A 25,902-nucleotide genomic window follows, 5' to 3' on the forward strand; every position below is an offset into this window, starting at 1 on the left:
TATACCAAATGTTTTAGAACTTTATATTACAAATCACTCCAAAAGCACTTGTTCAGCTGATCGGCTACATGCACAAGCAGAGCACAAAAACTAATCAATGCAAAACTCTAATCTAGATCTTGCCTGCAGATCCTTGCCAAGGTGCTAGGGGACAATTGCAAACAGGTTTTCCATGTTCATCCTACTTCTTATAAATTAACCCAAAGGTGGAGATTTATAATTTCTGGGTTTTTAGAAACTCACTCATTTACTTTACCTTTGTATAATTAGGATGGCAACCTGTGAGGGCAGTGCAAGGAACAGGAAGCAAGACAATGCCATCCTAAATGGCAGAAACCCTAAGTGCCCTTGCGTCTCACATTACCACACCTATTTTTCCTACATTGTTGCACTTCCAAAATCGTTCTCTATTCATGAGGTGAAAGGTGTGAAAGCGGCACTCATTTTGCTTTTGCTCCTGTCTACACTTCTTGATATTTGATACATTTCCAGCTAAGCCCAGCTTTATGTCTAATAGCAAAGATTCTCTCTGAAAGTATGGCCCTCATTCCGAGTTGCGCGGTAAGGATTAATGGTGCCCGGTAAGGAGACTGGTGCCGTTAAACCCTTACTGCCCAATTCAGAGGTCCCTTAGCGGGACCCGTAAAGGCCGTGTGGTCTGACCACACGTCCTTTGTGGGTCCCGCTAAGGGACCAGGGCGCTAATAACGGGCCCGTAATTTACGGGCCCGTAATTAGCGCTTTCTCCATTCCCATTGAGCCCTGTGGGGGCTCAAATAGGAATGGGGAATGGTTGGTTGAATGGGGACTTACCGGGTCCGCACAGGTCGGAATGTCCCGGTAAGTCCCCATTCACCCAGACCGGACACAGACCCGGGTTTGGAGGCAGTCATGGCGCAAATAGTGCCATGGCTACCTCCAAACTCAGAATGAGGCCCTATGATTTTCACTTTGTGCTATTCTGCCTCAATCCACTGTACAGAGAGGTTGGCCTTTAAAGATTATGCCCAGGGACCAGTTTGTTCCAGCCCTACACCATATTGGAAGACTACCTTGAAATGGGTCTTTCAGTGCTGGATGTGGTGCACTAGAATGAGACAAACCTGCATGTGTGCACAGGTGACACCACCTTAATTCTGTTTGTGGTACTTACCACACCTATGTGTGTTGGTTGTTTCTGTATACAAGCTTACTGTATTAAGCATTTCAGCTTAAACCAGATTATGTCCTTAAAAGGCAGCCAGTATAAGCATATTTCACCCCAAAAGAGAGTAATATGTTTTTACTTCCTATCTATACCACACAATCAAGTGGGGTGCTATATCGAGCACTTATTTTTTGAAAAAATACTTTAGGCCTGGTTATGAGTTTGTTGGTAGTTTGGCGGTACATCTGCAGAATTTCCACCAAACTCACTTAACATTACAGCCACTTGGTTACAGCTAGTGGCAGTGCAGTGTTAATCCCCATTATTGGATTTCTTTGGAATTACAGCCGGCGATTATTCTGCCACATTAATTCTTCCAATATGTGTCCTTAATGTGTTGGATTTACTTCCAGCATGGTGCTGGAGGAAAATCTTCCACTTTAAGGTTAAACTTGTAGTTCTGCAACCTCTCCTTCACCACTGGAGTTTTCTCCATTTCTTTCCAGCATTCTCTTGTGCCCCCTCTGCTCAAAAAACCCTCTGCCGACCATGCTATTCCAGCAAGCTCTCGGCCCAATCTCTATCACTCCCTTCCTGGGCAAACTCCCGGAGAATTTGGCTATCTATTAGCTTATCCTCCACACTGAATCTGTTGGTTGTCTCCATGACCATCAGTCGGGTTTAGAGCATCCAGAGGCACAGAAACTGCTCTACTGAACACCTGTGAAGATCTGCTCTCAAACCTTGACTCTAACTCTCCCTCTGTCCTCATTCTTCTTGACCACTCCTCTGCTTTCGATACTGTAAACCACAACATCCTGATCTCCTGTCTCCTTGATACCCTGGACATCACAGACCAGGCCCTGGCGTGACTAGCATCCTTTCTCTCTTATTGACGGACAATTTAGAGCTACTAGCCCTTACTGGACCTGGCTCCATGATGCTGCGGGCCCTGCACTTATGATTGCCATACCAGACGGCTACGATATACTAAGAGTCGATCGACCCAACTCTAGGGGAGGTGGCGTGGCGATTATTGCCAAAACGAAACTAGCTGTAAGGCGCACCCCACACCCAGCCATCACACCCTGTGAACTTCTTTCTGATAAAATACCTATCTCTAATAACAGTACATTAACTGTCCTTCTGGTGTATAGACCACCAGGCCCATTAGGTAACTTTGAGGAAGACCTATCTAGCCTCCTCTCGAATATCATCAAAGATTCCACTCAGCTCCTGTTACTAGGTGACTTTAACCTGGGATTTAATGACGACATAGACAAACAGGCCCACTCCATCCAATCAATCCTAATCGATCATGGCCTTACCCAACAAGTTTTAGCCCCTACACACACAAAAGGACGGACACTAGATTGGATAGCTAACCGAAACTGCGCCATGACCATATCCAACATTTTACCACAAACGTAGACTGACCACCACCTTATTTGTTTCTCATCTACCATAGAGCCTCCCAAACTAGACAAGCTTACTTCAGCTCCGCCTATGCCTACTAGAAGCAAAAAAGAAATCACAGCTGATAAACTACTTCCTCTCCTCCTACCTGCCCTCTCCGCTAGCGCCATCAATTCTGACCCTAACATGCTAGTTTAGACATTCAACAACACTATGTCAAAGGCCCTGGATACTATTGCCCCTATCAAACTGCGCAAAAGCAAACGAGAATCTCATCTTAACACCTGGTTCACCCCCTACCTCAAGGAATTATGGATCCAAAAATGCAAACTCCAAGCTATCTGGAGGCATACACCCTCAGTTGAGAATAAAACCTCACTTGACAATTTGGCCAAAAAATATAAGAAGGAAATAATCCAAACCAAAAAGAATACATTCAATGAGAGAATTAGCAAAGCTAACTCTAACTCCAAAGAACTCTTCTCCATCCTCTGAGAAATGGAAAACCCAATCATACCCACAGATAATGCCCCCAAGGACAAACAATGGTGCACTAGCATCCAAAATGCTCTAGCTAATAAAATCACAACTCTTCAAACGAAAATTGCTAAGAAGAAAGCATCCCTAAATGACACTGGAACCCATACCTCCCACATGGCAGATATAACTAGAATAGTCACTCAAAACAACTGCAAACCATTCAGTTTCTCTAACATATCTATACTGGAAACCGAAAAGGTGATATTATCCTTGAAACCATCCAACTGCCAAGGTGACAGCTGCCCAGCACAAGTCATTAAGGATGCAGCCAGAGACCTAGCGCCTTTTATCTCTAAATTAATAAATTCCTCATTCAGATCTAGCACTGTACCCACTAGCCTTAAAGAATCCTGGGTGCTGCCTCTCCTGAAAAAACAGACCCTTGACCCAGCCATCCCAACTAATTATAGGCCCATTACTACGGTCCCATTTCTCCTTAAAATCATTAACAGAGTAGCTTACCTCCAGATCCAAAACTACCTGGAGACAAACGAACTACTAGGATCTCGCCAATCTGGCTTCAGACCACTACATGGTACTGAAACGGCCCTAATCGACCTTAAGACACAAATCGACGAGTTGAAGGATAAAGGTAAAACAGCTATGCTCCTCCTCCTTGACTTATCGGCGGCCTTAGACCTAGTGGACCACGCAGTGTTATGCAACCATCTAGCATTTGCCGCCCATTTCTCAAGTGAAGCTATAGCATGGGTACAATCCTTCCTAGCTAACCGTACGATAAGAGTGTTCTCCCCATTAGCCTCAGCGGACCCAATACATATCACCTGTGGCGTCCCACAAGGTTCATGTGTCTCCCCCACAATGTACAATATATTTACTAAGCCACTCTTTGACAAACTTGACAGATTGGGGTAACTTACACCAACTACGCGGACGATACGCAAATCCTCATACCACTATCTGGCAACTTTGTTGAAGACACAGCTCTAGTAAATAAAATGTACCTCATCATTCAGGCATGGATGGCCTCACATGGCCTCTGCCTGAATGACGATAAAACAGAGATACTGATACTGGGTACCGACTCCAACCTTAAAAAACTGAGCCCTAACTACAGTGCCTTCAATATAGACGGTAATATAATCAAAGTGGCAACGGAGGTAAAAACACTAGGCTTCTACCTTGATTCCACTTTATCTTTCAAAAAACAAGTTAACGCTTTGGCTTCCTCCACAGCCTACACTTGCAAATTAATCAGGGCCTGCAGACCTTACCTGTCCACAACCAATTGTATCACACTAGCCAATGCCCTAGCAATGTCCAAACAGGATTACTGTAATGCCCTTTATGCGGGCGCCAATAAAACTGTCACTAACAAATTGCAAATATTGCAGAATAATGCTCTTAGAGCAGCCCTTGACATACCCCGCAGAGCACATATATCTAATATTAGGAAAGACAACCACTGGCTAAAAATCAATGACAGAGTTCTCCTTAAAACACTATCTCTCACACATAAAGGACTGAACAACACTGCGCCCCCCCTACATCTCGGCTAGACTGACTAGTAAATCTTCTACTCACCATACCAGAGCCTCTATCCACTCCCTACTTGAAACCCCCAGATTTAGACTAACTAAAGCAGGCGGAGCTAGCTTTCCTGTTAGAGCGGCCTGCGCTTGGAATTCACTCCCCATGGCATTGAGAGCTAATCTACCCTACTCTAGTTTCAGGAGTAAGGTGAAAATTTGGCTCTGGAGTAACGACAACTAACCCACTGAACCTGGCCCTATCATTGAGCATAACTACCTTTGTCTCCCCCGATACCAGACCTATGAGAAGGATTCACATTCCTGTATTTCTTGTATATTTGTATATTGGTTTTGTATATATGTTAATAACTCATACAATGCATATTCTGTATGTATCCTTTTGTATGTACGCAACCTTAAGCCTAAGTATTCTTGTAACTGCTGCGCCCGGCTACCCCTGGGTTTTGGAGCGCATTATCAAATAATAAACTAAACTAAACTAAACTATTGTCCTTTCCAGGTGGAACCTGGGTCCTTTCTCTCCGCTCTCACTCTCTCTACTTGTCGTGTCCCAGGGATCTAATATATCCCCCTGGTTTTTCACTGTCTGCATGGCCCCTTTGGCTAACAAGATCTCTGCCTTCACCTCCAACTTTCAGTGTTATGCAGCAGATTCACAGCTCTCGTTCAGGCTACCCTGGGCCTCTTCCTCCGCCTCGCTCATTCCTGACTGCCCAAATTCAGTCCTGGTGCACTGCTAATGATCTCTGCCTTAATGCCAGTGAGACAGAGATTGTCCTCATTCGGGCCCCTGCTCCCGCTTTCCCAATTTCACTCTGGCCAGCCTCCCTTGTCCCAGTGCCCTCATCCACCAATGAGGCAAAACATCTGGGGGTCATCTTCGACTCTACTCTCTTCTTCTCTTCTCACATCTCGGACATGTCCAAAAAGTCCCACACCAGCTGCACCTCCTCAGAGGTATTCTACCCTTTCTCACCTTCCCCCAGAGGTTCACCATCTCCAGAGCCCTGGTTCTCTCCAGACTGGACTACTGCAACAGTCTCTTTCTCAATCTTCCTACTTCCACCGTCTGACCTCTTCATCTTATCCAGAATAGAATTGCAAGACTTATCCTTGGCCGCAAACCCAGGGCCTGCATCTCTCTGGCACTGATATCCCTCCACTGGCTCCCTGTGGCTGCAAGGATCAAGTTCAAGGCCCTCTGCATAGTCCAAAAGCCTTTCTGGGTCTGGGGCCCTTACTATTTACAAAGCTATATTCCTAAAAACTCTCCTGTTAAAGCCCTCCGCTGTGTCTCCTCCAACTCTCTGCGGGTGAGCTGCTTTTCCAAACAGAGATTCGGAGGTAGATCCTGATCCTCTGCAAGTGCCACTCTCTGGAACACTCTCCCTGCCCCTCTCTGTCTTGAGCCAGACCTCCTTAAATTCTGGAAACTCCTCAAGACCTTTCTCTTCTCTTCCTCTTTCTCTCTCCCTCTCCCCTGCTAACCTCCTTTCTCTTCTCTCCTGCTTCCCTCATTCTTTCTCTTGCCCAACTTGTTCAGTTAGCTCACTGGTTGCCTGGTCCACCTCCAGAGCCTTACAAGTCCCAGGCTCCCCGCCAGTCCTGCACTTGCCTATGGGCCTCTGCACTCTGCTTGGCACTACTGCACTCAGAATATGTTCCTTGAGAGGGGCAACCACTCTGCACACAACCCAGGCCCCTAGGCCACATTCAGGCCCCTAGGTGCTCTTGCCCCCCGCGCACTTCCTTTCTGCGCACTTGCACGTTCTTGAATGCACTAGGTCTAGCAAGTTTGTTTGTCCTGTCCTCCCCCTGTCTCCCCTCCCCAGCTTGGTTGTACCTGAAATATAGGCGCATTAGATGACCAACCTCCAATCAATCTGAAATGTCGCCAGGCCTAGAACGGTAGTTAATTTTTTTCTGTATGTCCCCCCACCTTCTTTCCCCACTGGCCTAGTATGCTAGTTATTGTTGTTGGATCATTGATGATCTTCAAGGCCTAAGAATGACGATTGTGTTTCCCTTGTTCCCTTCCTGACTTGAAGTGCTTTGAAGCACTTCACTTGTGTATAAGCACTTTACAAATAATCAATAACAATTAAAAACAACAATAAATCGTTACCACACGCTTTTCTCCCCCAATGCCAAACTTGTAATGAGGCCCCTTACTTATTAGTAAATCTAAATGATAATGTGACTATGCAACCCAAAGTCTTGTTCTGCGTGTCATAGTGGCACCATTCCTTACAGCTGTTGTTTTTTGACACTTCTGAATCACACAACTCATCTGTGAGGGTATACTTGTGGCTCTAAAAACCAGCATCACTGGTACTTGGATTTGTTTCCTTCAAAGTGCATGAAGATTTGGATCTGACCGTATATTGTTCAGTACAGTTGGTTTGTCTTCCACAGACTCACCTTGATTGGATTTGAGACGTGTGTGTCAATGTATGGCTCGCATGGTGGATTGAAAACTAATATTAAAATCAAAAGACCGGTACAAAAGAAAAAGTTTGAATAATGATATCCAGCTCTGATTGGCTGGAATCCTGTGCGTCCCGGAGGATACAGCCTTGTGGGTGGGAGACCTGTATCTCAACCCTAGTTATGTAAAAAATACTGGAGATTTTCAACCAGACTTTTGAATATCTTGGCTGAGCAACGGATGCAATGGAATTGTGTTGGCGTTTATATTGCTGCATCTTTTTTTAATCTCTTGTCAAACAGGACAGAGATAGGCGTGTCAGTGGTTCCTAGGAACAGAAGGAACGGTGCATTATTGTTTTCCTGCTGTGCTGTTGTGGCTTCTGAGCAAACAGGCCCTGTGTGTGGTTGTCTAAATAAATAATAGATGCAGCTCAATAGAGCTGTTTAGGAGACGATCACGTGGTTACTGATCAGAGCCTCATCTGACCATTAACTACTGCTATCTAATAATCATCAATATTGAGTTGTAATTACAGTGTTTTATTAATAAGCGTTCATTGACCAATATTCTATATAGAACTGATTTTGGCTTCTGAAGCATTGGGCTAGTGTAGGCTGTCACTCTCATGATAGTTTAGCCAATTATTGTTTTACGTGCCACAGGGTGAAGTGCCTTCACTGAGTAAAGTCTTGTAGCTCAAATCCCCATCCTTACCACTGAAAGGAGAACAAAAGTTCTGTTGTTACTCTGCACAGACCTTTACAATTTGAAGTAGAAATAAGATAACAAATCCAACACGAGGATTCCCGGTTAAATCGTAGGAACACTTCTTAAGTGGCTCAGCATCCTGTAACTTTTTGCAGCGTAGGAGCAACTGCTGTTTCCCCACTTATTTGCAAAGCCTTTTGAGGACCTTGTGAGATTTTCAGATGGGTGCTTGCTTTAGGAAACTGGATGAACAAATGCCATCCCTGAAATGAACATGTGCAAAATGTATTTCCATATTATGTAAAACCAGCAAAAAGTACCCGTTCTTTGAACGGTTCCGAGGACAGACATGACAACACTCTAATCTATTGTTGAAATCAATGATCCTGTAGGTCGCTGTTCCGATTAGCCTACCACTTGATGTGCTTTGCACTCTGACGTAAACTGCACATGAGAATGGGCGAATGTGGCTGGCTGATATACCCCAGAGCAGAAGTTGGGAGTAGGCAAAAGCTGGTGTGCTGCTGCACAGTGGGAGATACTGTGCTCTCTTTTCAGCTGTTGCCTCACCTTGTCATGGTGTAGTACGTTGTGGTTTATTGTGGTGCCAATGTCACAGAAGCCGTACATTTTAGGGTTGAGGACCGGTCCCTCTTCGGCCACATTAAGGTTTTGCTGATTTCAGGTAGCCGTCTCATATGTGAAGGTGCTGAAATCTGGGGAAAGGGATGGGATGCCACGTAGGCTGTAATGTCCAGAGGGTCTGAATAGGTAACCATGCTAAATGTGCTGCAGATTGGTGAAACAGTGTGGAATTGTATAAGGAACAACGCTTTGCCAAGCCACAAACCCACAAACAGATTTTGACGTGCTGAAATCCAGGGATAGGGGGGTGTGGTGTCCACATGTCATGTGGCCAGTAATGTCCGGAGGGTACTAACAGGTAACTATGCAAACTTTAGTGCAGATTGGTGAAACGGTATGGAATTGTATAAGGAACAACGCTTTGCCACACACCCAGCCACCCACACATTTTCACTTTTCATAAATATAGATAATCTGCATCCCTTTTATTTGTAAAAATGCAGTTCAATACCCTCATCTACACCACACGTCAAACTTCACAATTTACACGCATGCAACAGCAGGTTTTATTAACCTCTGAAGTATTCTCTAACCTAATGTCTTTCTGATCACTGTATACAATCGAACACATCTTCCACTGATTCACTGATTCAAGATATGTAGCCAAAATATAAAGGTCTAGTGTAAAGGGATGTAAGCACATCCTGCTGTCATCTAAACCTAATGTAATTGTTTTTCCTTATTGTAAAATCTTTATCTAGGCTAAAACCATAAACGTACAGACACTAATAAATAATACAATAACAATGGATATAATTTCCAAAACAATTAATAACCAAATCATTGCAGTTAATTGATACATATTTCATGAGAATAATCAATTGATAGAATTAGAATTAAAAACAAATGCCATTAAATGATCATTAGCTCCAGTTTCTTAAAATTAAAATGCTCAATTGTTTGTTTGTTTCCAGGTTTTCCTTCTGGCTCTATCCTATGCCTACTTAACAAAAGCAATGTCTGGCGTTTACTCCAAAAACATGATCACACAACTGGAGAGAAGATTTAACATCCCTGCTTCCCTTGCTGGACTCATTGATGGAAGTTTTGAAATTGGTAATAACAACATTGTCAATGTTTGTATGTGAATCCTCAGGATCACACATGTTTGTATGCATAGATTAAGGTTCATGGAAGTATATTGCCAATCTCAGATTAATGCAGAGTGTCTATATAAAGTGTTGGTACTGGTGGTGTTACTGCTAATACAATAGGATATCATCAATATTGTGGCGTTAAACCCCCACTCCAAGGGCTGGAACAGGGGGTAACAGACCGGCAGCCCAAGTTAACTCCCGAGCAAAGCAAGGGCCATTAGCAAGGGTTCCGGGCCATTATCCCCTGTTCCAGCCCTTGGAATGGGGGCTTAAGCCATTAGAAACCCAGACTACCAAAAAGGTAAGCTGGAGTGCTAAAAAACTGTATTTTCAGACATTGAACGGGGCACCCCGCCCATCACGTTCAATGACTCAAAATACTGTCTTAAGATGGCCGCCATGGTGTTAGGGAGAATTCTCATTTATGTCTAATTTCCCTCAACTAGTGAGTCCCTCAGCAGCTTTGCTGGATTTCTGGGTTTATTTTTTCCACCTGGTAAGAGTGTGAGCCTTTTTCCCACTCTTACATGTGTATTTCTACTGTTTGTGTGATCTTGGGCTCTGGAGCACACCACTCTATGAGCCCCACTTTGTGTGTGTGCTACACAGCACCTTCAGTGCAGTGACACAGTGTTGTCTTTTAGACTTCCCACTGACTCAATTTTTCTGGGGATGACTACTGTCCCCCAGAAACCTGTAAAGTTGCCATTAACTTTATGTAGTCACTTTTAAACTACAGACCCAGTACACCCCATTTTACATGGAGTATTGGAAAGGGTTAATTCATACCCTTTTTGTCTGTGCCTATCTGAGCTTTGTTTTGCTCTTTTAATAATTAGACTTGGCTGGTGGCAGTAGTATCTACCCTAACGTTTCTACCGCGATTCTGCTACATAAATGTGGTATTGTTCCAGGCTATTGTGGTAGCCTCGAACTTAAACCTGCTTGCCCAAATACTTTTAATTTCAGCTCCGGTCGGATTTAGTCACCATTTCTTTTTGTTAAAGTCCTTCTTGTGTCTTACTTTGCACGGCAAACCAGATTTGCCTTCTTTGGTCACCGTCTTTTGGCGGGCTTCTACAGAGAAGCCCTCCTCTTGGCGCCTGGTTGTCTAGGTGGGCTGAATGTGAGGGTGGGGTATAGTCATCCCCTGCACAGGGTCTCCATGGAGACCCAAGTCGCACTTTGTGATGATTGGCTGAGGTGGTTGTCCGGGCCGGACACCCCCCCTGCTGAGTGATTGACAGCCAGGCTTTGTGAATGGGGGATTTTCGCATATAAGGCAGGACTCTTGGGCTGGAAGTCAGAGTCGCCACTGGAACTGCAAGGAACCGAAGAGAAGTGGAGAAGAAGATGGCTGCTGCAACCCTGAGTCCCGGTGAAGCCCTGCTGCAGTCCTGAGCTATCTACCCTTCAACGACCAGAGGAGATCCAGTCCGGGGTCGTCTTCCCTTCAGCTTGGTGGAGTCAACCAGCTCATTTTCCACAGCTAGAGGAACCTCTTCATGGTCAAAATCGCTGCACACTGCTGTAGTTGTCCGGATAGCCATCTGAAGAGCCTCTCCTGTTTTAAAGGAGCACACCTTTTATTCACTGTTGCTGCTGATGGCTTCATCCCTGGGTAGTGCAGATCCCTTCAGATGTCCTCCTTCTTGTCCCACTACTGAAGCTCCAGAAACCGTGAGTCTGCAGGAAACTACCAGAAGCAACTGCCGTGGCACCAGCTTCTTCAAAGAATAAGGTACTGTGTCCGACTTCGAGGAACTAGGGTGAACCCCTTTTTCCTCACTAAAGGCTTGCCCTTTTCTTCCTTCCCTCTTATAACTTTTGCCTCCTCTTCCAACAATATCCAAGTACTCCTGGCAACCTTGAATCGTAAACTGTCTGACTGTGTGATCCTCGACAACAGGAATCCTGTTCCACTTGACACTGGCGCAGGCCTATTGACTTTTATCTTCTTGTTAGAAAGTGTTCTCTGATTCTGTCTGCCTTGAAAAAAGTATTGCCTAGGATTTTTATCCCCACCTCTCTTGTGTTAACTCAGGTGCTAAGTGTGTTTTAACTCCGGTAACATTTCTTCCCGCTGATAGCGTATCTTTAGTAAGACCGAACTGTCATTACTGTCAAAAAGTGATCGCATATGTATTCCCGGTAACGTCTTTGTTTCATAACAACGGTCTGTCAAATCCTAAGGTACTTACCTTGAGTTCTTCTGCACAAGGGGAATTGGCTATGTGTAGTGTATTTGAAGTGTAGTTTTATTTTTCTAGAAGTGAAGTGTTTTGTGAACAGATGGTTTAAAAATAAATGTACTTATATTTTTTTACCAGAAACCTTGAGTCAGTGTTTGCTTAAGTCACAGTAATTGTAGTCCTTTGTGTAATCTCTACTACTGCTCATTTGCTCTTGAGATAAGTCTGTCTGCTCAGTCACTGCTACCACTCCCTCTGTGTAGTACAGGCTTGTACCAAAGGTAAACTTGTATTACCACTTGTAGTCTTAACTCTGTGCAGTGGTCCCTAAGGGCACTGCATAGGATTCTGCCTAACACATGGAAAGGGAAGAGGGGCTCTGTATGGCGTAACCCACATCAATGTTCTTTCCCTTCATTCACTGCCGGTCTATAGTTCATGATCTTTAATAGTCTTTCTTACATACATTCTGGCATGTTCAGACACTCATTACACCTCATTCACAGGAAAATCAATCTTCTATTATTTTTAGTTCGCTGCCTCATCTGGCCCTCGGCTCCTGTAATATCTTCACCCACCACCACATCTCCTTCATTTACCATTTTCACTGAACCCCAGTGTAATCTCTGAACATCGCCATTTAGACAATGGTCCTTATGAATACACCGACACATGCGCAGAGGGACTTGCCTCAATCAGTATAGGGTCTGAGGAACACCACATTCATCCCACACCAGCACCAAGATGGCTGCTACATAGGAACGCAGCCGCTGTAGTGACATGGGGATCTAGGAAGGATGCCTAGAACAAAATATGTAACAGCCTTCAACAGCTAGACTTTGCATCACTATGCTCAAGTAACCTCCTTGTGCAGATGCTCTATAATCCCTGTCTTCCTCTGGATCTTTGCCCTTCTTCCCTAATCCGTTCCTGACTTGTCTGTCCTTGTCCAGCCTATTCCGGTCTCCTTTCAGTTTCTTCATCGTGGTCCTGCTGATCCTGGTGGCTTCATTGTGGTCCTTTACAGCCTGCCTGTTGCCTTGGTCTAGTTCTCCTCCAAGAGTTTTCTTCCCCGGGTGGTTCCCTTTGGTGGCCTCCTTAGGAAGTACTGAATCATTAAGTATTTTCCAAGATAAAATCAGTGTCCCTTTAGAAGGGCACCTCACCCAACTGCAGACATGACAGTATCGTCTTGAACACGCCTTAAGGGTACAATACGGCAACCACTTAATACCAGCAATGGCTCTATTGCTCTAGAAGCATCTTAAAGGCATGTGAAGGTGACAATCCATCTGTCAGACATGCATCTGTCCTCTCCTCTCTGTTAAAGTGTATCTAGCCCCTACATCCTAAATTAATCAAATGTAGTGTTTTGTGTTGTACAGTGTGCATTCTTTTTCAAAACAAACGTGTCAAGAAAACGAATGGTGCAATCTGGAAAGCCAGTCAGAGCCGTGCAAACAATCCAACATAGCAAATTAGAATCATTAAGCAACGCAGCTCCCAAAACCAAACTGGCCAGAACATATTTGGATTGTTTTGGAAAAATCATCCAACAAAATATAAAGGTGAGACCGAATACTGGACAGAATGAAACCTGAGTTCAAATAAGAAAACATATGTATTCTCTAGATTCCTCCAGCATTGGGATTCGAACCTGTGACTGCCGATCATGCACAGATCTCTGAAGCACTATACTCACTGATTTAGCTTACTGGAAAATACGCATATTTGCTAGGGGACAATGAAAACACTCTGAACAACTTTGCAACAATTTTTCTAACTAACCCCTGAAAATCCCACGTTCAAGTCGTGTAGGTAGGTACTAAATGTAGATTGTTTGTCCTTATTGCCTGGACATAGAGGACATTTAAAAGAAAAATCTGGAAGTCTGTCTGCTTTCAGTCTTCATATAATTTCCTATCAGAGTCTACTTTTAACATGTACATGAAGATAAAAAAACATGCTCTCTACTGCCCTTTAGTGACAGAAAAATGAAATATAGAATCAAGCAAGAATACGAAATTAATGTGGCTTACCAGATACAAAATGCACAACTTCTATGCTTAAAGATTTCTGATGAGCCAGTGTCAAATCCTAAAAATAAAAGTGGGGGGACTCATCAACAAACGCAATGGGATGTGACGTCGCCAGAAATTGCCATATCAAGGTGAAATATGCACATTTCATTAAATTGGTTTTGCATAACCACCCAAATTGCGCAGGACGAAGGGAATTTGCCTTCCATAAAATCAACACACACACAAAACCAAGAGAGGATATTTTCTTCTAATAGTGTCTTTAAAAACGTTAAAAGGTGTGCATGTTTTAAACTCCAAGAACCAATACAAATGTTTTCCCTGGAACATGCAGTACCAAAATGTTACATTTCATCTTTATTTTTCACGAGGTAGTGCAGTGGTGAAGTATCAGGCCTGCAAACCTGACTACTGTGGTTCGATCCCCGATTCATAAATTCAAGGAAGACTTTCAATGTTTCTCATCTTTTTCTCTAAAAAAAGTGGGTGGACTCCGTTCACCCGTGTGTACCCTCGACTTTGAATATAGACAAACGAAACAGTCTAATCAGAATGGTACAGGTTGAAAATGGAGTCTCACCGGAAGGTCCACTTTTCCCTTTCTATAAACCTGCCCCAGATCAAACTCAAACCTTTAAAAGACATTCCTCCTGAATAAAACTTTGCCATCTGTACTTCGAAATGCATATGAAAAGTGATATTTCTTGAATCAGTCTCACTGCATTCATAGCAATATCTTAGCCCATCTGTACAGCACCAGGAATTCCCTAAGGAGTCTTTCAAGCACTATCAAAAACTCATCTGCATTTTTAGTCTTCTATCCTCATGGGATCAACATGGGTTGAACCTAGATTGTGTCCTCTTGTTTCCTTGTGTGTACCTCTGATTGTTGCCATCATGAGATGGGCTTTTTTATTATAAAGGCAAATGCTGAGCTTGTTATATCCAATGTTTTCATCAAATTGTGCTAGGTGTCCTTTAGTACCACAAGAATGAGGTCTCAGTGAGCCACTAGACGCCTAAGAAAAAGCCCGTGGCTGTGATTGGGGTTGTGGGTGCAGGGGGTCATAGTGACTGGCTGCCACCAACCTCCATGCAATCCTAGGCCAAGAGGTGATACATGGGGGGCGCCACATTGGCACAGGCATAGGGCGCGGATTGTAATGTGTGGTGGCCCCTCAACCCCCTTTTCCCTTTCAGGAATACACACTGCAGAATTGTAGGCAGTGCGCTTGTAGGTCTTTACAATATAGTTCCCCTTTTTTCAGAAGCCAAATGGAGAGCATGTGGCAGTCAGCAAGTGAGTGTGGGAAGGCAGCCTGCTCAGTGGCATTCCGCACACATGCGTGAGATTCAAGATGGCGATTGAAATCCGCATAGATGATTTAATTCTGACAGAGCGGTGCTCTAACTCTATAGCAAGCATGATAACCGCTCACAGCTGTCCCCATTCCCAAGGGACATGTGTATGGACAGACCAAGGGATGTGGCTAGGACATTAAGAGGACTAAAAAAAGGGGCAAACTGACATAAACGAGCTACGCTTGTCTTTGATTTACAGATAAGAGTAACCTAAATAAGGGGTGAGAGTTTGCTGCAAGGGGTCGTGTAAATAAGGACCATCAAGTTCTTCAAAGCAAACAATTTTAACAAGTACACAAATCCACTGCACAAAACCAAGTAAGTCAAAAGCACAATTAAATCAATGAAACAAGCCGACACGTGTTTCAACCTCACTGTCTTTGTCCAAGCTGTATAAGAATTACGATATCAGAAAAACAAACACAAATACATATAGATATTCAAAATAATTGCACAAATTGACAAAAGTAAAATCAAAACAAAAGCAACACAAATTAGCCTGACAATAATAGGGTGTGCAAGTGACAATAGATGTGCAACAAATCAAAATAGTCATTTTGTGGGAGAAAAGGTATTAATGGTGAGAGACACCATTGATCCAACAAAGCTAAAAACAAAACCAAGCTATACAGAAAAGGCAGTATAAATCAAAAAGTCCCGGCACAAATTCATAATCACAAGGGAAAGAGACATGGTTAGGGAAGGAGAAAAAGGGACACAACATGAACAAATAGATACAGGTTACTGACCAAAATCAATTCAACAGCACTGCAAATTAACCATATGTGAGGTGACAGACGAGCCGTGCATTGGGGTGGGCAAGTTCAATCATGCATCCAGGCAAACGCTTCTACACCCAAAGTGACATCTCTACTGGAAACCTACTTAGATCACTCTAATTGGCCAATCTCTTTATACATAACGAAAGTTGATGCGCTCAAAGAAAAAACAAAAATGTATGATGGACCACTTGACAATGTGCGAAAATGTGTAACGGTCCCACGAAAAGACCCAGAGAAGGGTCGGGGAGACCTGAATACATTCAAATATGCCACACACTCAAATATGACAGAAATTAGTCAAAAAAGTTTATCAAGTAAGCGGCCTCCCCCTAGATAACGTAGTGGTAGCATACCTGGAGCGGATTTAACAAACCACACTTATGGTCGATGAGAGTAGAACACTGCAAACAAGAAGATAGGTCCTTTAGTAACATATGTTTACATTGAAACCAACCCAAAAGTGTTACCCAGTCGTTAAGGTTAGACCCAGACCAACCAGGATTTAAGAAACAGATACCTTTTACTAAGATCATAAAAACCCGGCTTTGCAGTATAAACTGTGATACGAAACTTGCTATTAGAACTAAGATTCAGTGATTCAGGGTAATTCATTTTGTTTGCATGGAGGAGCATAACAATATGCAAGCACCCACATACAGCACGAATGATGGTCGACACTAGTGTTGCACACTTTACATATGAAGATTAAGAAATATAACATGCAATGACATATCCATTCTGCACTTCCTGGTATGGAACTGCGTTTAGGTGTTTCTCAACCACCCCTCAGTGTCTGCCGACATGTCCTGGTATTATAAGCACAACCAGCACGCTAAGCCGGAAGTCGATAATTACATAACGTGGAGCCCTATCTTAGAGTGGAGCTAGTTAACCAACAGATAGCAACCTACACACAAAGTAAACCATGTAAGACCGTGGTAGGTGATATGGTAAATTGCTAAGTTTATGTAAAAGCCAGGGTCACAAACCAATTAATTGAATGATCCTATTGAGTATAATACATTTAACACATCCAAGGGCAGGCCCAGTCAGGTGAACTGAAGTAATACAATAATTCTTCTAACAAAGCACATGAAAGGGGATGACTAGTCTTTTATTCAGCTGACGTGGAAAGGATAAACATCTAGGTTGGGGCGGGCCATATCATACGTCTATAAAGCAAAGAAAGGGCACGCAGTGCTGAAGGGCCCCTGTATAGTGGAGAAACACATGAAAAAAATTAGCAATGGCTCAGTTGTTGCCTAACAAGGAGCAACTTCAAATGCTACATTTGACCCAAATAATACATGAAGTACTCTCTCGAACACAAGATATTAGTTAACCATAAGGAACAGTACATACAGAAACAAGCAACAAATACGAACAGACCTATTTAAAACACACAGTATCATAATAGTCAAATGGGTGTGGTACAGAAAAGAACAAACCACAGTTCCTGACTTCACAAATAATGAACCACACTTGTGAGGTAAATAAGAAACATTCTGCTGATGTCAAAACATGGAACAGATATTTAATCCATAGGTCAGGCATGGAACAATACTGATGAAAATGCACCTGTTGATATTAGCCGTGGTGATCAATAAATGGGAGTCGGGAGCACACACATCCTAATAATCTCAGTGAGTGGTGCATAACACATTAAAACTATGGCTCAGAAATACTAGATACCATTAGAAGTTCACAAAAAACAGAGACCTCATGATCTGTATTAAGTCCATGATGAACAGTCCTATATTTACATATAAGACGTGATTCTAATTGTCTATGTTTGAGCCTATGATTTCCTCCTCTTTTTGACAAAGTAACTTGCATCAGTCCAACAAACCGAAGATCTTTAACATTGTCCAGTTGATGGTGAGAATGCCAATGAGTTGCATGTGGATACTTGGAGTCTTATCTAGCGAAAGTGCTCAGGTGTTTGCGGATTCTAATCTTTAAAGGGCAAATCATGCTCCCAATACATCATAAGTCACAAACGCACTTGAATTAGCAGATTACAAATTTAGTATTAAAATTGATGAACTGATGGATCTTGTGTGTCCTCAAGATTCCATATTTCACAGCATCAGTTTGAAAGACAAAAGGACATATGGTACAGGTACCACACTTATAAGAGCCACCTTTTCTGCTTAAGGAGAACCACTCTCTAGCATGGGGCATTTCCCCCCTCATAAAGGACAGACTGAAAATGTTTTTAAGTGTAGGTGCTTTGCTATAAGTAATGTGGCTGGTGGTGTTTAGATACACATTTAAATCTTTGTCAAGACAAAGTAAATGCCAGTGGTTTTTTTTAAGAATGCTAAAGACTTTGTGGCTTTCCTTGTTATAACAAGTTATACATTAAGGGTGACTTATATCATTCATGCCTCTCTCCATCGTATTAACTTGGCTTTCTGCTCGGCTAAGTGCTGAAGGTGTGTAGCCCCTGCCCAGAAACCTGGTGTGAATATTGTCACACTCCAGATTGTAGTCTTCCATTCAACTGCAATTCTGTTTGGCCTGTATAAATTCCCCTTTTGGGATATTGGAAATCACTGTTTGCCGGTGGCAGCTTCAGGCATGCAATATTGAGTTGGCAGCAGTGGCCTTCCGAAAGATATGAGCGAGTACCCTGTAGGAGTGATATTAATTTTCAGGTCCAGAAAGTCAATGCTGGAGCTACTTGATATGTAAGTAAAGGAAAGGCCCCAGTTATTCAGATTCAAGCATGAGACAAAGTCAGATAATTCACAAAAATTGTCTTTCCAAATCAAAAGAACATCATCAATATAACAGCGCCAAAGGTGTATATGAAGCTGATACAGATGGTTAACCAGGGCATACGTTTGTTCAAAGTGATGCATACATTTGTTTGCAAGTTCATGTGCAAAACTTGCACACAAAGCAATCCCCACTTCTTGTTTGTAAAATGTGCCATTAAACATCATTAGCCACTGCAAATGTAAGAAATTCTTTGATCATTGCAATGTGATCATGAAACGATGTGTGTACTTGTTAAGACATTAAGAGGAGTTGACAGTGGAACATATATGTGGAAGCAAGACGACAGAGTGCAAGAGTGGTCCCCTTAGACATGACTGTTGTTTACCTGTCAAGAAGGAGAAGAGTAAATATAGGGCTTTGAAAGTCATCAACAGGGGCCTGAGACAAAGAGGTAACAAGATAGCAGAAGCTATTCTGTAGGAAACCAGTGATTACCAACCTCTAGGGGAAGATCAGTTACCTGTAGCTTCTACCCTTATACAAGCCTAGTGCGGGGCCCAAGGACCCAGGAGCAGGGATCTTCTAGAACAAAAGATGAAATGCATATAATCACAAATCATTGATCAAGGAGACAAGAATGATATGCTGGGGTCTCTTAAAACTTCCAGGTCTATGAGTGACAGGGAGCTGAATCTATATACCCAAGGAGACAGAACAGAAAAACAAACTGTTAAGTTGAAAAAGAATAATAAATAATATAAACCAACAGGAGTAACAGGGGATACCAGGCATATCTGGGTACTGTGACCTGGCCTGGATAGAACCAAAATATTTATTTAAACATCAAAGGTCAGAGCACTGGTGTTTTTATGTGGTGAGTTCAGATGCAGTCTACCGATCTACATGATCACACTAACTTAACGACTTAGACAACACCTGTCAGGTGACGTGTCTCTCAAAAAACTGTATGCTGAGATGAAACAAATTCAATCCAACCCAGTGGACACTTAATCATGATTAAACATATTTATTAGAAAAAGTCATTATAAAAGACTGATCTCATCATTATAAAAAACAGTCGCAAATATGTATATCAATACATTCATTAGTTAGACAAATCATCAAATTCATAATTGGACTAGTGCGATACATCATTTCCATCTAAAACCATCCCAAACCACACACTGACCATACTACATTCATACTCAAACAATTCATCAATTCACTCAATTATAACATAAAAAACAATCATGCTGAAATACAACAATACAGTTTCTTGTCCATTATCAATATGAACCATGAGTTTGTCATAGCTGGGCCACCGCTGATTGTGCGGTCTATTCCAGCTCCAACTAGTGTCAATTAAAACTGTTTACAAGTAACAGTACAATCCCAGACCCGACATGTTTCTTTCTGTACAAATCTTGTTCACCAGAAATTCTTCAAGGGCACTATGGTCCAGCGTGGTCAGAAGGAATGTAGATGGAAAAGAGAACTGGTAGACTACATCAACAAAGCTCACATTGAGTCTTCGGTCAATATCTCGATGTATGACGCTGGTGTTTGCCGACCAGAATGGTGCACGATCACCACTGAGAAAGTAATTCCCGACAATCAAGGGGGCATGCACAGCTCTATGGAGCGTTGGTGTACGTCAGGGTAAGTCCTTGACCCCCTTACTCACAACAGAGCGTCCTTCGCTCTTCGCCGCAGTGGTTCTGTTAGCCGGTGCGACCCAAGTTGAAAAAGAAGCCTGCCTCTGATTGTCAATGCTTTACATTGTATATGTTTTGTGTTTCCCCCAATCTGTAAATAAATGAAGAAACCTCTGTTTAAACATATATTTTCATGTCTCCCTAATATTGCTCCTATTTGGCTTCATGACACTATACATTTTGTTTCTGAGACCACACATTGGGACACCACTCATCTCATGTGTAGCCCCATGCCACCACTTTGGATCACCAATGGTTTCAATGACTAGTCCTCGACACTGTATAATTGAGTTTGTACAACCTTTGATTATGGATGTGTTTCCCTGCACTGGCAGCTAATTCGTCCACTGTATCATGCTATCCTATTGTATTGGTCCTACGTGTCGTAGTATGATACTGATAAGGGCAGTCCTGTGCTAAGACACCAAATAAAGAAATGAGTACATACATATATAAATACATATTTGACATCACAGTACAACAGTAATGGATGCATAATTGTGTATGTCTGACCATGGCGATTTTTCCTCAAGATAACAGCCCCTCTCTCTTTTTCCCTCTCTCTCTTGCTCTCTATCTCTCACTCTTGTACTCTCTCTCACACTCCCACTCTTTCTCTCTCTCACTCTTCCTCACCCACTCATCACTGATTCTCAGGAAATTTACTGGTGATAGCATTTGTGAGCTACTTCGGAGCAAAGCTTCACAGGCCAAGAATAATTGCTGTTGGCTGCATAGTCATGTGCCTGGGATGCTGTTTGACAGCACTGCCTCATCTGCTTATGGGAAGGTATGTAAATAACTGTGAGCAACCTTTAAACTGGGTTGTGAATGTATTTATGCCTCTTCATTTTGATTTCTCCAAACATCAGAATGCCTATATTAATGTGTGATACTTACGTATGCCCTGTGTACAAGGTCAGGCCAAGAGTGTTCCTTTTAATTCGTGTTGTTCTATTTCTCTTCTTTTAATTAGTCATTATGTTTGCAGACCGACACAACTGATGTGGAACTATTTTCAATTATGCGTGTTATTAATTCATTTGCTATAGTATCTTATAGATATAATAATGATAGGCGTAGCCAGGATTGTCTAACAGATGGGGCCTGAAGATAATGTAGTTGGCCCAACACCCTGTTTACGCCTCTGATAATAATAGGTGAATAATATCAAAATAAAGAACTAAAATATGACTTATCCAATGGATCTCTTGCTGCAAATAGCCAATGGCCAATCATGCCCCCATAACAGATACAGTTAAAGAGGAACTCAAACTGATTTGTCTCCTCTACAGAGTGGGAAGGAAGTCAGAAGGATGGAATGGGAATTAGATATGAACTAGTGCTTCCATGGGGGAGGAGTTTGTTGATGCCAATTTCCATATATCTAGGATTTTGTTGCTGACCCGCAGTGTCTAATATAGTTAAGAATCTGACCAGCTGGTTATGTGGCATTATATTTATTTAATTAATTAACCTAATTAACATTTAAAATGAAAATATATGTACTATAAGAGAATAATAATACACACAACGACAGAAGATGCAAATATAAAGGTAGCACTCACAAATAACACAATCTCAATATCTTAAAATAACAGATAATACTATCTTTACATATTAAAAAAGGATTTAAAAATAAAATCCGGTTTATCAGGCAAAGCGCTTCTTCTGAAAACGTCCCTGCCCCCAAATCAAAAGCAGACCGTCCCCGAACGCCTTTCAGTCATTCATCAGTTGTGGATCTCCATCTATCCTTCCGGGCGACTTTGGACATTTTTTGGCCATCAGTTGCCTGACGTTTGCTAGCAACAAATGAATACCAGAATCAAAACATACGGGATTCCAAGTATTTTGCTCATGGCCATTTCCAAACTTAAATTAAACTCCCACGATTTCTGGATTCACAAACATTAGAACCTAGACCACCTACGGGACGAGGACCTGGGTGACAGAGGTTCCTTCACAAAAGAGAAATTACAGTGAGCATTATTCCTATTCAATGAATGACATGTAGATATTTACTTCATGGGTCCAGCATTCGCTACGTAAAATATGTTCTTGCATTTAATGAAGGGAAACGTTTATTTTACTGAGGAAAAGACACAATGTTTTCCCATTGGCTATCACCCCATTCTGCCCGTAATACTTTTATTCACAGGTCCCTCAGAATATAACTGTATTTATTACATTTGATGTACAATGCTTTATGCATTTGTGGACTGATAAAAGTGAAGCATCTTTACGGAGTGTTCCATTGTGTTTCCAAAATGACATATTTGTTTGTATCAAGAATGCACATAAAATAAGGGACAAGTTTGGAAAACATGCCGACTATTAATTATGGGGCCGATTCATGGAACAAATGTGTGCTGAAAAAAGTGGCGCAAGCTGGCGCAAGCAGGCACAAGCGTGAAAAAGGAAGCGCACGCGCACACGTGCGATTCATGGAAGTCCCTGCGTGTGTTTTTATCGAGATGTGCGCCAAACCCGTGCGTGACGCACACGGGCGCACACGTCATTGCAACATCCCGAACGCCGTGCGCGACGCACACATGGAAAGCGCACAACGTCCACGCACATACCAAAAAGGGAGCAGGACACAGGTCGTAATGCACGGAATGGGGAACAACGCGTGAAAAAGAAGGCATAACTGGGGATGTACTGCAGGGAAATACACGGAACGCCCACACGCACGCGAACAACTCGTATTCATGGATTTGAATACGAGAAACAAGCGCACGTTAAAAGACGTGCACAGGCGTCAACACGTCCGCCACAGGAAGGCAGGCTTAAGCATCCCCGCGCACAGTATAAAAGCGCGCACAAACAACAAAAACTTACATACCGCTACGATGAATGCCCCATTTGTCGCAGCACTGATCGTGGGACACCGTAGGAGGAGGAGAATAGCCAGGGCCCGCATTTTTTCCCCCAGACAAGCCTTTTTGGGATGCCTGACGACCAGGTCTACGGCAGGTATAGGTTTCCACCTCGTATCATCCTAGACCTGGTCAGGGAGTGGGAAGATGACCTTACATCACCCACCCTCTGCTCTCAAGCATTGAGCCCCTTGGAGAAGGTGCTCAATGTCCTGCATTTTTTGGCCACTGGCTCATTTCAGCAGACTACTGCCATAGTGGGGGGGTCTCACAGGCCACAAAGTCACACTGCCTACATCAGGTGTTGGCAATCATGACTGCGCGCCCCCCAGTCTGCGGGCAGGCAGGCCATCGTCCAGGACTTTTTACAGGGTGGCACACTTCCCCAAAGTGCTCGGTGCCATGGATTGCACCCATCTGGCTCTACGTCCAGCTAGGGCCACTGAGCATATCTACCGAAACCGCAAGCACTGGCATTCCATCAACGTGCAGGTGGTATGCGATGCCAAGGGAATCATCACCTCTGTCTATGCAAACTACCCTGGCTCCACCCATGACAGTTTCATATACAGAATGTCCGCCCTGAGCCGGGCCCTAGAAGCTGGGCAGTATGGCGACACATGGCTCCTAGGTGAGTACAAATGACCGTGCACATGCATGTATGTCACACACAGAAAAATACACAAACCCCAATAATCACAACCATTATCACCTCTCCAGGGGACAGTGCCTACCCTCTGAGCGACCTAATGATGACGCCAATCCGGAACCCACCACAAAACCCTAGGTAAGATACAACGCTGCCCATATTGCAACCAGAGCCATAGTGGAGCGCACATTCGGAGTGCTCAAGTCACGCTTCCGCTCCCTTGACCGCTCTGGTGGCCAGCTACTCTATGCACCCCCAGTAGTGTGCAGGATCATTGTGGCAGCATGTGTCCTGCACAATGTTGCAACACTACCGGTGGACATGGTGGTGCCCCCACATCCCCAACCACAGGCACAGGTGCTGCCCATGGGAGGGGATAGGGCAAGTGGCGAGGCAACCGGACCCAGCTTGTGGCCACATTTTTCACCTAAACTCCCACCCCTGAGGAGTGCACACAGGCCTGGCACATACCAGATGACAATCGATGATGGCAAAGAGACAGTCAACTGTCACAACCTTACCACCCTGAGAATGTTGCCATGGGAGTGCCACATTGTGTGCATCCCTAGCTACTCAAACCTAACCAATACTGTGTGACCAAAAGGTACACATGCAAGGTGTGTATCACACAGACTTGCAAAACAGGCCATGAAAATCACTGGTATGTCACACAAAGCCACCACAACCACAACATGACATGGCAAGCAATAGCAAAACACCAACACAATAACAATAATGTACACATTGACATGTGCAAAATGCAAAGTGGCGTCAGACAATGATGTCTGACATGGAATCAGATGAAATGACTGACCAACAACCTCCCACACAAAGCAAGTCATACCCAAATGCCTAACAACAGTTGTAGCTTGAACATAACAATGAATGCCTGTTCACATGCACATTGTGCATGGCAAAATAAACACTGCATAGTATGTGTGCTGTGTCCATCTCCTGCAACACACTGCTCAGCACACAACATAGTGGCCAGTCATTGTGTGTGATGTACACCCTGAGCATCACATAAAAATGACAAACTAAATAAAAAAACAAATCACGCATGGACAGGATCCACAAATGGTCATAGATCATGTACTGCAGGGACACAGTGGTTCCCAGAAGGCTAACTGTGTGCACATGTCGACATGGAAGTGTGGTTCGACATGTTGTGGATCATAGTGCAAGTGTGTGTGTCAGTAGGGACATTTACTCAATACATGCATGTGCAATCAAGTGACCATCAGTGTCCTCATCACATGTGAACATTGCCCAGGTGTACAACCCAGCATGTCAAACCACAACTGTACCCACACACCTGAAAGGTAAACACAACACATGAACAGCCATTGATCAGCTGAATACATCATGTACGTAGGGTACAACAATTACAATGTCAGGGTGCCCATCACACTGTGGGGCAAGGCAACTGTCCAACAACAAAATACCCCCCTCCCTCACATATCACCATGACCCACTGAACAACTGTGCATGGGGTATGTAGCCTTCATCCTTGAAGTTCACCTGGCCACAGGATCACCCTTCCCCTTTGTCTCCGTATTCCACCTTGCATGTAAAAAGTGTCCAGCACCCTCAGAGGCCACCTTGACTTGCAAAAACACCAAATCAAAGAGAACTCAAAGCAGGGGAACACAGAAGCGAAGCAAAAAACATGCAGGCAGCAAAACAAACCAGAAGAGCCTCCAGTAGATGACTTGAAGTAGCAGTACGTCACAAAGCCCAAGTACCAGCACAATGATGGAACAAACAAGGTAGCACAGTAAAACAATGTCACAACAGGATGTGTACCATGTGTGGTACATAATATTGAATAATGCACCACGACTGATGTGTACTGTCACAGCTGCCATGTACAGGTGCAGGAGTGGCACGAACCAACCACCCCCACCGTGGTCTGGGTGCCTGCAAGGTCAAACTCACACAGGCCTCTGAGACCCTGGTGGGGAAGGAGGGTCAGGGATATGCAGTCGGGACAGGCATTGGTATACTGGATAACTGGAATGAGGGGCAGGAGAGGGGAGTAGGATTGACAAGGGAA

At 43.4% G+C, this 25,902-nt stretch overlaps 1 protein-coding gene across 4 annotated transcripts in view; it reads left to right on the plus strand.

The window, feature by feature from the left end:
* Positions 1-25,902, plus strand: part of LOC138513507 (solute carrier organic anion transporter family member 1A2-like) — a 646,238-nt gene that overhangs the window by 183,276 nt on the left and 437,060 nt on the right. For all 4 annotated transcript variants that reach the window (XM_069628423.1, XM_069628422.1, XM_069628425.1 and 1 more), the window contains exons 4-5: positions 9,316-9,457; positions 20,973-21,105. In XM_069628423.1, coding sequence (XP_069484524.1) covers positions 9,316-9,457; positions 20,973-21,105 — 275 coding nt within the window. The remainder of the gene's footprint in view (positions 1-9,315; positions 9,458-20,972; positions 21,106-25,902) is intronic.

Source organism: Ambystoma mexicanum, chromosome 12 (assembly GCF_040938575.1).
Source record: "Ambystoma mexicanum isolate Mex_15411 chromosome 12, UKY_AmexF1_1, whole genome shotgun sequence".
Classification (NCBI taxonomy): domain Eukaryota; kingdom Metazoa; phylum Chordata; class Amphibia; order Caudata; family Ambystomatidae; genus Ambystoma; species Ambystoma mexicanum.